This window comes from Triturus cristatus, chromosome 3_1 (genome assembly GCF_964204655.1).
Source record: "Triturus cristatus chromosome 3_1, aTriCri1.1, whole genome shotgun sequence".
Classification (NCBI taxonomy): Eukaryota; Metazoa; Chordata; class Amphibia; order Caudata; family Salamandridae; genus Triturus; species Triturus cristatus.
The window spans coordinates 1,120,334,674-1,120,348,147 of record NC_140583.1 but is presented as its reverse complement, the minus strand read 5'-3'; the positions used below and the strand labels follow the sequence as shown (position 1 = coordinate 1,120,348,147).

Genomic DNA, 13,474 nt, shown 5'->3' with positions numbered 1-13,474 from the left:
GGGCTATGAATACGCATTTCATCATCTGTATCTGGGCATAAATTGAAGGTATAGGTCAAGGTGAAAGAATAATCAACATTTCGACCCTAGAAAAGGAAGGCCAGTAGTTCCTTGAATCGGGGTCCTCCTCAGGAAAGAGAAATTGAGCAATCTCAATACAATGCTGCTATGCAGGCAGTGAAGGACTTATGGGGATGGGCTGGGGAGCTCCTATTCCACAAAATGACACATGCCGTGCACAACCACAGAAGTCCCATGTGAAGCTTGAGTTGCTCTGAATTCAAAAATCTCATGCTTGATTAGTCATAATGTTGCATGGATACACTGTGGTAAAGTGACTTCAATCACTGGAAACAATAGGACTCTATCAAATTCTTTCATAAGAGGACGCAAATTTTACATAGTGTCATTCTTTCAAAAGAGGACGCGTCCTCAGATGAAAGAATTTTACACAAGCACTTCCTTGCATACCTATTTCACTTCACTGGAGCAACCATTGACATTGTGAATTATTAATGAATTTACAAATATAAAAGTTATGGTAAATGGTCAAAAAATTGTCATTGTTTAATTAACTTGTTGAATGTGGGTGTTATACAAAGATTTCCCATAAATACAGGCTGGTTGGACCAACTTTTTTCTATACTATTATTGGCCCAGGTTTGGTTGAATATTGGGTTTACCTATTGTTGAGTAACAAACTATAGCAAACAATGCAACATGCTTTTAACCTATTTTAAATTGTAATTAATTGTGTATTTGCCCTGGTGGAAATTATCTCAGTATGGAGCTGCCCTGTCCTCTATTGTATCCAGATGAAATACGAATTTAACCCATTTTTATCCCACTTGGACTGTGCCGTTTTTGTCAACATGTCTGTATTTTTTCTATGATGCTTTCCTATTGTGTACTTTTATGGTTCTCTGAACCGAAAAATGGTTGTTTGATAATGATAAAGCTGCAATGCGAGTTTCACAGTACTTGTTGAGGTTGCAGTTGATGATAGATACAGGAAACATCAGCCAGTAGCAGTTCAGAAGGCAATGCATCAGCCCCGAGATGTGGGTTGCAGAGGTGATGTAAGTCTTTTGTGACAGGTTCAATCCATGCTGCAGTGGCGATGGGTCATTTCTGGCCAGGGATGCACCTCTCAGTCCAAATAATGCATGTGTCCTGCTTGGAGATGCACTGTTCAGCAAAGAGGATGCATCAGTTCCGCTGACAAGAACCTTATGCCCACTTCCAAAGGTCCAGAATTGGGGTGGCATTACTTGACAGAGTAGACTCACAGATGGCAGAGTCCAGGTGCAGATGCAAGTAGGTTGGAAGCCAGTTATGTCCCTGGGGCTTCAGGTCAGGAGGCCAGCCAACCAGCCCTTGGAGTCACTCTGGGTTCTGAGTTCGAAAGATGCAAATCCAGTCCTCAGTCAGGCAAGAGGGCAGCAGGCAGCACATCAGCACAGCAAAGCAGCAGTCCAGAAAAGCGGCAGTCCTTCAGCAGCACAGCAGTCCTTCTTCCTGGCAGTGTATCTACAGGTCGAGAAGTGTACTAAAGTGGTGGTGTCTGAGGTCTGTACTTATACCCAGTGGTGACTCTGAAGTGGGAAGACTTCAAAGACATGCCTTTGAAGTGCATGGATGTCCTCGCTTCCTGCCCTGGCTCCAGACTCACTACAGGGTTGTATACATTACTTTGCATGTGGACAAGACACATCCATTTAAGTGTAAGTGATACTGTGACCAGCTCCTCCCTCCCGTCCTGCCAGAGATGGTTTATTGATACAAACCTAAACTCCAATTATGTGTGGCTGTGTAAGAGGAATCCACAAAGCCCAGCGGCCAGCTACCCCCAGTCATGTGATCAGAGGCAGGCTAAAGCCACCAAGTAGCAAAAGCAAGAAAATGCTAATTTCCTTAAAGTGGTATTTTCAGAATTGCAATTTAAAATCCAATTTCACAATAAGTTTGGATTTTAAATTGTGATTCCAGAGACACCAGAATTGAAGCATTTATTTCAATTTGAAATTACATTTATAAAATGCAAAAAAGGTAATCTCAATGTCATCCTATGGGATAGCTAGTACTTGCAGTTGTAAAAAAATATTTTGAAAGTTTTTTAATACCAGGACATGTAAAACTTAAAAATATTTTTGTGCCTGTTAAATACATAAACACCTTGTCCTCTGGGTTGTCCAGTGCCTACCTTAGGGATGACTTATATGCAGAAAAAGGGAAGGTTTGGGCCTGGCAAATTGTTTATTTTACAAGGTCGGTATGTCAGTGTATACTGTACACACAGGCTCTGCAATGCTAGGCCTGAGACATGGTTAAAGGGCTACTTAAGTGGGTGGCACAATCAGTGCTGCAAGCCCACTAATAGCATTTACTTTACAGGCCCTGGGTACATGTAGTACCAATTTACTAAGGACTTACAGGTAAATGAAATATGCCAATTGTGTGTAAGCTTGTGTTACCCTATTTAAAAGAGAGAGCATGCACACCTTAGCACTGGATATCAGTTGTAAGGTGCATAGGGCCAGATGTACAACCCTTTCATTTAGCGCCTCATAATTTGCGACTCATTGCGAGTCGCAAATTGTGAGGCGCTAAATGAAATGTATAACAGTGTTATTACACTGTTTTGCTTTTCCCAATGGGCTCGCAAATTGCGAGGCTCAGTAATATTAATGAGCCTCTTGCAATTTGCGAGCCCATTGGGAATGCCAGCCCTCCAAGGGGTATTGGCCTGCTCAGGTCAGCAGACCAGCATGTCTCTGCAGTAAATGCAGCCCGTTTTCCTTAAATGAAAACGGGATGCATTTAAAAAAGAAAAATGAAACTTTCCAGATTCATTTTTTTAAGGGCAGGCAGTGGTCTCTGGGACAACTGCCTGCTTTTAAAAAGTATTTTCCCACATACTCACAAAGGGGAAGAACCGCAAAACATTTGTACATAATATGTTGACTCGCAATTAGGAAGGGACGCCCATTCCAAATTGCGAGAGTCGCAAATGCTATTTTGTGAGTCAGTGACTTGCAAAATAGCATTTGTACATGCTGTTACCCTTTTTTGCGGCCGCAAACGGGATGATCTCCCATTTGCGGCCGCAAAAAAGGGTCTCACATCTGGACCATAGTTCCCTGAGGCTCACTAAAACGAGATCAGTGAAAAATGGAGGAGTAGGCCACCCTAAGACTGGCTGGTCTAACAGGATGACCACTTATACCCATCAGCAGAGTACCCTATACTAATACTGTCCACTCTAACATTGGAGAACCTTCATTTGCAGTAGCATTTATACCAATGGTGTGTTTTAGTCCACTGAAAGTCATTGCTGTGGATGTGCCTATGCGACCAAGGCAGAGCCCATTTTAGGGTTGTTGCAGCATGTTTTGTGAAGTGTGTTGCAGCCTTAGATAGCCATTTCCATGATTACTCATTTCACTGCAGAATATGTCACTAAGATTCAAATTTCCAACTGCAGCAAGTTTGCTAGATCTGCACAAACCCTTGTCCCAAAGAAGGGGCAGCAAACTAATGCCAGTATTTTGGAGTAGTTCTAGGGAATTGAATTCCATGTTACTTGCTGGAACATGTCAGATAGCAATAGCAATTTTTTTCTAAAGCAAAAAAGCAAAGGAAGGAAATTGTCGCAAGCTGGAGGTGTCTAGTGACATGTGGCCTATTTCAAGTGGAATGGTGTCACTTTTCTCTCGCTCAAAACCAGACCATGAAAGTACTAGTATATTTCATGTGTGTCCTGCAGAGTGTGACCGGGAAAGGAGCATACAACTGCAATGACAATTGTTTTTTATAGTGAAAAGGCAAAGGAAAATAGATGTCTTGTGCTGGAGTGGGATAGTTAAGAAATTGGTGTTTTGTGTGTGTATGAATTCTTTCATTTCTGAACATCTTCAATTTTATCTATCGATATTTTGGAATTCTCATTTCCTAAATTATTTTCTTCCGTAATGTAGTCACTGATATTCTGTGATTGCCTGCATTGTTACTTTTCTTTTTGTGGCTTCCCTGCAAGGCTTCTTTCAAATTTATGAGTCATTATTTCCTCAATTACATCCCCCTGAACATCTTTGCAATATTGCTGACATATAATGCCTCATTGATTGTCCTGCTTCCAACCCTCCAGTTAATCTTATTATTTTACTTTTGTTAGCGCTTTGATAGTATTTTTTCATTCCTCATTTTTGTAATCCTTTTGCAATATGTTTTAAGATCTTGAATTTTCTTGTCCTTGATGTAAAATTTGCACCTGATTCTCCTCAGACTTGGCTTATATTTGAAAGACGCAACTTTCAGCTTCTTCATGCTGAGCTTCAGTCGAGGAGACTTTTACACCTACTTGATTTAAAGATTCCACAACAACAGTCCACTTAGAATCAATGTTATTAACCACCTCAGATTTATTATAAAATGCAGCCTAGTTGGTTGTTGGATGACATGCAGAGCACTCTGGAGATGTGTTTCATCTAGTGATACATATCTAGAGGAGGGGCTTCTTTTCGAAAATACAGTGAAGGGCATTCGTTTCTCATCTCTTCTATCGTTCTCTCTTTTTTTTAATCCTAAGGCAAAAAAGACACACCAAGATATTAAGAGAGCTAGTGCCTCACTGAGGCCTTGGTAGGTGAGCCGACAGTTCATGAAGTCAGTGGAGGCAACATCCTAAGCTACCCTGATGCAAGACAGCCAATCCGATTTAAAAATCCCTATTTGCCTGTTGTAGCTCTCTAAGCCAACTGTGGAGTCACCAACGTGGGCTGAGTAAAATGCTTACTGGGTATCACTTTGTTTTGGTCTTGCTCAGCATCAGTTTATATTTGAAGATGCACCCTTCCAGAGCAGAAGACAAATACCAAATGGTTTTGACATGCTGAGAGGAGTTTTCTGCCTGTGCGTTGGCGATGAGATTGATTTTGAAGGCAAGTGTGAAATTGACCGCAAAGCTGCCATATCTTTACTTTATTATAATCGGATCACTGGTATATTAAGGTGTACAGCACATCTCAAATGATGTTTAATAATTCCCAAACCTTGAAAATGTTGAAACAGAAGGATGATTTTAAAGATGATTATTGCCGACTGACTTGAATCTCTGATTCATTTGTAAAACCATCGATGTGAGACACTACACTGAAGGAACATCATTTCTAGGGCTGAGCCAAAAGAGGTCCATTCGTTTAAAGGCCTGCTTCCAGATTGGTTGGCATTTTACCACCCCCTGCGCAAACCCCTGTTTACGTAGGTGTTGGAATTCTGATTTAGGTGATATTTATTGAATCCTGTAATTACAGGATCCATTAAATATCTTACCCTTCATTAAATTTAGGCAGGCCAAACCTGTCCCGACTATAACAGGGGAAAACAATACTCTATTTACCATAACATGTAGATAGTGGTGTGGTAAGCACTGAAATCTGCATAGGATTCCCTACAAACCTGGACTAGGTGCTATTTATCTCTCTTGATAAATTAAAAACCTTGAGGATTCAGATTTTATTGGGTTTTATAAATAACATCTACTTCTCAGGTCAACTCAGAATCAATGCCTTAGTCTCTGCTAAGTGCTCAGCAAAATGCTGAGCCTTTCAGTAAAAAATTATTAGAAATGCTTATTCTTGAAAGATTCCAGTGTTTGTTGTCACACTGCTTCAGGATGTTCTTTTAAGGCTAATCTTGAAAAGTAAAGTTAATAATTTGTCCATACCTCATATGCAATATTCAAATGATTGGCTTCCCCTTTAGTTTGAAACTGCTGTGTTTGTTTGTCCACGGTGAAGTTCACCTGCTTGTTGAATCTTTCGATCAGAACTGAATGCCAGTGCTGGTCATCCAACAGACTTCCAAGGGTTACTGAGGTGTGGCTGTTACTGAAGTGTGGCTTGGATTCACCTGCAGAAATATAGAAATAGATTGTGACAGGGAGCAGAAGAAAAATCTCACATTTAAAAGGACTAATATATCACTTGATAATGCAACGTATTCACTGTTTTATATGTGTGTGAGTATATAATCTGATTGTGCTAGGGATTATCGAAGGCAGAATTTCGAAGAGTCACAATATCGTGAACAGAATGCCAAAGCAAAAAATATCAAAGAGGTAAGTGCAGAGAGGGAATTATGTTTTTACTATTCTTAACTCCACATCTACATTCCTTGAAGACAGAAAGATATTTATCACCAATGTATATATATGTGGATTTAGGTATAGAAAATCTGTATACGTGTATCTAGCGAAATGTTGTCCTTCTATATTCTGGTCACAATATTGCGACCCTTCGAAATTCTCCCTTCAGTATACCCTGACCCTCATCTGTCATCTAATTATCAGTGAAAGTCTGTTCATTACAGAGAAATTCAAGATTAAAGAAAAAATTATCATTGAAAAATAAAGGCTGGACGAATCCTGTAAATAATAGCCAGGAAAAGCTTTTCAACATTCCTAGGAAAGACCGGCTGGTTTATAAGTAAAGAAGGAATGCTGGGAGGGAGAGATAGTTTGCATGGTAGAAGGAACGGCTAAACAATAAGCTTCAAAGAGAGGGTGAGCAGAAGTTCTCTGAGCATGTTAGAGAGCAATGCATGATCTACCTTGCAGTGAGCCAACCAATGGAGTTAATGTTCTTCCTACAGACATCTGTCTCAATGTATCCAAGTGTCAGGTTCTGAGCATTATAAGTTACAATTATGTGCTACAGTAATAAATGCAGGAAGGTGTCTAATATTGAGGCCCATTGTTTCAATTCAACAATGACAGCTCAGTGTAGCCTTCAGAGGCACGGCTATGCAACCTGCAGTGACAGATACCAAGGCCCAGATTCTAAGGAATAACATTGTTTCTGTGTGCCTCAAGTCACCACAAGGCAACACAAATCCTTAAATAAGATTCAAAAATCCACTCAAGGTTCTTTTTGAGCTACCTAGCATGACTTTGTAAAGAAATGTAATGCAACACAGCAGCTTGAACCACATTCTGTTACATTTCTTTGTGGTAGGCATTCCATAGTTGAAGCGTTGACTTCCCCATGCCTCTACCCATGGAATTTGGCGCAGTTTTCGATTTACTAAAGGCAGAAAACCTGGGATTGCTCTAAAATGGTGTTCCTACCACAGAGATGTGCAACAAGGAAGAGAATCCTTATTTCGCATCAGTGCTTCTTCATTCTATGCGTGTTGCCTTGCTGCGTTGCCTTGCATGAAATATTAGTAAATTTGCTCCCAAGTGGTGTATAATATCTGGGTTGTCTAAGGTACCAGCTCCAGAGATGTATGTGTGAAATATAGGTCTCAAGTTAATAGCACACTAACGTTGCTCAGCAGGATAAGCTTCTACATGTGCATGTGTGAGAGAGATAAAGACCAATATCTCAGGTGTTTTAATCTTCCCATAATAACTCATGGGGGCTTCTTCACCTGCAGAAGAGAGATATTGGGAGCATGCAAGTCAAAAGATTGAATTCACACAGTGACACTTGAGTCTCATGCCATTCTTCGTTTATGAAATTAGAGCTGTTAAGTTCAGAAATGGTAACATTTATTTCATAAGACAATTGCAAACTACACACAGATCGCCACAGTGAACTATTTTCCACCTGAAGCATACACATATTTTGACAGTTTATGCCATGTCAGGTATGGGGTCAGTGTATTCATGTTTTAACTACTTGGGTGAGCGCCAGATATGTGCTGTCATTGGAGTCACAGAGAAGTGCAGAACACAAGCTTTTTTTTTATATTTGAGAGTGAGTTACTGTGAGTGGTAAGTAGACTGAACAAGCATTGGTAATCCCAGTAGGTCTGACTTTAAGGGAATGTTGTATAGTAATATGAAGCATTACAAGTAGGTATAATCAGAATAGATGTGTATTTGTGTTGAAGCAAATAAGTCTAAAATAATATTGGTGTACGTTAAAAAGTCAAGTGACAGTTGCAATTTCAAGTCAGACTTAAAAATCCATGTAGGTTTTTGACTGCCCTACTTCCATCTGTGCTGCTGCCAGAGGAAAACAACCTAAATTATCTAGTTATCTAAGACACTTTAATAGCATTCCAAATGTCATGTGTGTGCCCCTGAACATTCAAGCTTAGGCACCTGGATAAATAATTCAAATGATCACAGCTGCCTGGAGGGCAAGCACTTTTTGTGTGCAAGCACACAACTTCTGCCCAATCAAAACATGTACTCCTGGCTCCCAACATGTGGACGGAGCCAAAGCGCCTCTCTAGTAATGCTCACATAATTTGGGCCTCATTTATGAAAAGTTACGCATCGCTGCGTGAAAACAGAGATGCGTCAATTTTCGTTGCACCCTTTTTGCGACATGATGTATGTGTCATGTTTACTGTAGGACACATCGTCGTAAAGAGTTACAGATACGTCAGTATTTCTGACGTATCTGTAGGTGCAAAAGTGATGCAATGCTGGGGTGCGTCTGAAAATAGACGCAACTCCAGTAATGTGTCCTTTCACATGGGTCAAGCCCCATGTGAAAGGGCTTGCGTCAGTCTTACGCCTGCCATGAGGCAGGCATAAGGTTTTGACGCGGTGTTTTCTAGAAGTGGCGCAGTGAATTCTTATACATTTCACTGTGTCACTTCTACGAGTCTTACCTGCGTGGGAAGGCCCCCACTGCATACATTATACCTGACACAGGTATAATGTAGTGCAGGATTTTACAAAGTGACACATCTGCTTAGATTTATCACTTTGTAAATAGGGCACAACAGGGGACATCTTTTACGCCGCCAGTGCATCACAAAAAGTGATGCAACAGCAGCGCAAAACTGTTGCAATGCCTCATAAATAAGGCCCTCTGTCTTTTGACAGCTGTGCTCTCAAGCCAGACCATAAAAAGGTCATTGTTGCAGCTGAAGGGTAGTGATGGAGGGTACTGTGGGTGGCTCATCCATGACTTTTCTCCTGATGCACATCAGGTCTATGGGATCATTTTACAGTAGGGTGCTCGTGGCGGTCATACATAACATACAAGTGTTAATGGGTAAATATCAATAAGATAATAAGATGTAATCATTTCCTTGACGGTTCTAAGTGCATGTCATACACAATTTGCCTTGGATCTCATTGTCTATTTGATGTCATGAGGAACTCTGCAGTGGAAAACTGTTTCATTGGTGATAATTAACCATATATAATCCTGCATTATTACATTATTGCATTCTACAATGAAAATTGTTATCTTATCCATGGTGACAAAACATTGTAACTTATAGAAACCTCTTACCTAAGTTAATGTCCAGTGTCAGGCGACCTTTCTGAAGATGAAGCAATATAAAGTCCCCGCGCTGTCCCTCTCCAGAAAACAATACTCCATTGCCCTCCATACTCTTGAATTTTAGTGAGAATATATCCCGTACGGTGCTCATCTGTTTCTGGTTGAACCTGTACAGGAGGTAGCTTCTTCCATCAAAATCAGCAACATCCGATTCTGTGCGTATGGATGGAGAAAATGTTAAAACCACGCTAAAAGATCCATGGGAATGTAAAGATTATTTTACATTGAAGGCTTTTTGTTTCATTATATACTTGGAACTTCAGTACTTTCTGGATGGGCCGTGTACATGTTCTGAGGTGCATGCATATGATGTGCAATAAGCTATCTCTACTGCAAGCCAATAATATCTCATATTTCTAATAGTCATAAATTCACTTGTGTTTTTATATTGTTTTACAGCCACCAGAATTGATTTGAATGTAACTTCTAAAGTATTGATTGAATCTGTATTCCATCCTCAAATACGAACATGACAATACTTTATCTGGCCAATTCCCTTTGACCTTGATCATACAAATCATTGTTGCTTGAAAACAGATCTTGCAATGCTGATAGACAATATGAACTTAGGAGTTAACTTATATGTATATGTAACTATAGAAGTATGTTAGAAATTGGGTCAGAGGTATGCACCCTGTCCAAGTAGGGACTGTAATCGTAGTAAGGGATAGTTGGATACATAACCTAACTTAACGCTTGTTCACCCTCTGGTAGCTTGGCACAGAACAGCCAGGCTTGACTTCAGAGGCAATGTGCAAAGCATTTGTGCACACATTAATTTCAGTAACACAGTGAAAGCACCAAAAAAGGTCTCCACACCAGTTAAGTAAAATAAAGAATATTTATTTGAGTAAAACAAGACCAAAACAACAAACATCCAATACATAGAACTCAAGATGTGAATTTTTCAATTTTAAATCTGAAAACAGTGCTTAGAAATCAATAGCACCAAAAGGTTACTGGAGGTCACACTAGCCGGGGTAAATCCCAAGTTCAGGGCAATCATGATGGAGGGCAGGCCAGCTATGGGACCCACGCAGGGCATACTGAAAAAGTATCTTGGATGGAGCAAGTGAAGGCATCGAAGTCTTGGGGGTATATTATCAAGAACGTGTGATAACTACAGCAAGAGTAGCATAATGCAACTTTCAACATCACAGCCTATCGTGGGAAAATTACACCGCGTTAACCAAGTATTCACAACGCGGTGGTACCATGCGATAGTCACCAGATAATGTGCCAAATGGCTGCGCAAAAATCAACATCATGCTGCAAAAATGCAAAACACGAATGCCATAAAAGCTGCGATGAGGCCAATCGCGATACAAAAAGCCGCGAAAACCAGCGGAAGGCCAGCAAATCCCACGCGTCAGGTGGGGAAATGCACCATAAAAGCAACAAAAACAACACACCAGACAGAATCCAAGGTGTGTAGCAACATGGATGCACCCTGACCCAGCACAGATTCCAATGCGAACCCCACAAGCCCCACAGACCACCAGCAAGGAACAACGGGCTTGGGGAAGGCCAAGGAGAAGAGGGAGAGGAAGACAGGGTGCAGACCGCAGGAAAACAAGACCAGCGTAACGGAGGTGACAGTACACTATCAGCAACTGACCCACAATCAGACTATCCAGAATGCAGACGGAGTGTCGACGAGGCCAATGGAGGAGGCCAAGAGGCACTGGCATGACATTGAAGCCTAAACCAGGCACAAAGCCGCTGCCAACAGGAAGGCAGCAATGGCGACCGGCGGTGGGAGTCCTGCACCACAGGAGGAGCTGGAGGAAATGGAGGCTAGTCATCAGTGTGGAGACCATGCAAGGATGTGGGGACCTGACACAACAACAACAGGGTGAGGATCTATAAGGGACTGGGAGGATGGGGGGGAGATGGGCACAATGGCAAACATGCGCAACGATGTGTAGCACACTGCACAACCACAATTACCCAGGGATATGTCCCCCATCCCCGTGGCACACTGCAGCACACACACATAGCAATCACAGCACATCCCAGGACAATGTGGCACAAAGTGCAACACTGACACTGCAGAACAGGGGACACAACTGGGTCCGCCCATGCGCACAAACAGGCCACCTTGCACAGAGCAGGGAACTGTGAGATGCATATGTACGGGTACAACCTCACATCAGTCATGTAGTCCAAATGTCCACTGTCCCAACTCAAATTGCCTGCACCGCCCACACAGTCATGATGTACATTGCCACACAGTCTGCATGTCTACAAGAACAATGCGCCAACATAAATGTCAACACAATGACAACATGCATCTCCCCTCCACATTGCAGAGGGACAAACAACACATCCAGCAGGTCACATCAGACAACCCATCAGTGATGCCAGAACCGACCACCACACCTTCGACACCGACGCACTACAACAGCCCATGGACATCCCACGCAACCCACCACCAGGGCCTGGGCAAGCAAACTACTTAGAGGAGAACCCAGTCCCTGCAACAGACCATACAGCATGAAGCATCCACAGGCATGGCTGGCACACAACACTTCACCGAACCACACATGGCACACCAATGCCAGGTGTCAGCACACCAAAAGGAGGTGGCACAACTAGAACACATACGTGGGTGTCCATTACCCTTCAGGGACCACCTACACCCCACAAAGGAGACCCACACTGCCATAGAGACACATAGAGATGCACATTCCCAGTACAGAACCCCGCCCAGGGGCACGCACATATCAGTCACACACCCACGCTGTCTCTGCGTACGATGGCACAGTCCACTTCCCTTATGAATTGAGTGGGTGACGACAAAGCTACATGTCCAAGCTCTAACCCGCTGCCTGTGGTGACATGTCTGCGTCCGCTGTACACAGCACAATGTAATGTCATAGGGCCCAGGGCCCTCATGCATGCAGCAAGACCACATGGAAACACACAGATATTATGTCAAACTGGCTACGGGCACGTGCACCCGGCCCCTTTATTGGCAGGGCCACATGTAAAGTGATGCCTGTGCTGGATGTGTGTGAGGTGAGTGCAAGCCAGCCCTCAGGGAGTTGTTGGTGCTGGCAACAAACACAACAGTGAACACAATGAATACAGAAACAGACAACACCAGCATTACAGGGACAACTGCGGAGCATCATGGAGGTAGCCTGGGCAAGTCCAGAGGGCACACAATGAGCAAACAGAAGTGTCTGTGAGTTGCAGAGACAGTGGCACCTGGAGTGCTGAGCAGGGTATCAGGCAAATTATGGCATCCACGACAGGTGTGAGCAACTCTGTAAGTCTGTCAGGACCACCATTTCGACTCTGGCAGATGGCGGTTGGAGGTGGTCCTTGCGGTGGTGGCGTGTGCCTCCTGCGGTGATGCGATGTCCTGGACTCGATTCTATATGTGGACCCTGGTGGGCCGCGTTGAGGCCGGAGGCTGCGGACAGCGCAGGCCCACAGACACATAGCGTTGATGACCCCAAGACCATCGCCTCAGTGGCCATCCAATATCTCAGAAGAAGGGGTCCCAGGCCTGACCAGCACAGAGTTAGTGGCCCCGAATGCACAGCAGTCCGCACAGGCACCCAGCCACGGGATGCTGACTTGCGGTGCAGTCAGATGGGCCATGTGATCTAAGCGGGTTCCCATCAATGGGCGAGGTGGATGTCGTAAAGGGTTGTGGGGGACTGTGGAAGGTGTCCTCCAGGGCATGGTGCAGAGGGTGGAAGCAGTCCAGAAGCAGCAAATGGAGGAGTGGAATGCCACGGCATCCTTTTCGCCACAAAGTCAGTATCACTGACATGATGGAGATGACAACCCTAAGTCCATGGACTCATTCACCACCAAAGTCCAACCAGAAAGTGTCCATGGGTCTCGGGGAACAGACTTAGTGGCACCTGGGCTGAATGGGGATGCAGTCTGTGTTAAGGCCTTTACAATGACATCAAGTCAGCCATTAATAAATCAAATGAATTCAAAATTGTGTGTGACCTATTCGACCGCAGTGTAGGCTGGGGGCAGTGAAGAACCGGGGTTTAACCCAGCAGCGTCAGGGGCATGCCTAAGATCTTCGAGTTCACCTGTCTTGGTATACAGAGACATGGAATACTTCGGGATGGCATCAGAGACCAAGTTTATTAGCTGCAGCTAGTAACAGTGATCCTAGAAATACATCACGG

General features: G+C 43.2%; 1 protein-coding gene across 1 annotated transcript in view; it reads right to left on the bottom strand.

The window, feature by feature from the left end:
- The window catches only part of LOC146861608 (contactin-associated protein-like 5), a 1,183,739-nt gene that overhangs the window by 695,516 nt on the left and 474,749 nt on the right, over window positions 1-13,474 (bottom strand). The window contains exons 5-6 of the mRNA XM_085646457.1: window positions 9,261-9,464; window positions 5,726-5,910 (exon numbers count right to left, since the gene is read on the bottom strand). Coding sequence (XP_085502583.1) covers window positions 5,726-5,910; window positions 9,261-9,464 — 389 coding nt within the window. The remainder of the gene's footprint in view (window positions 1-5,725; window positions 5,911-9,260; window positions 9,465-13,474) is intronic.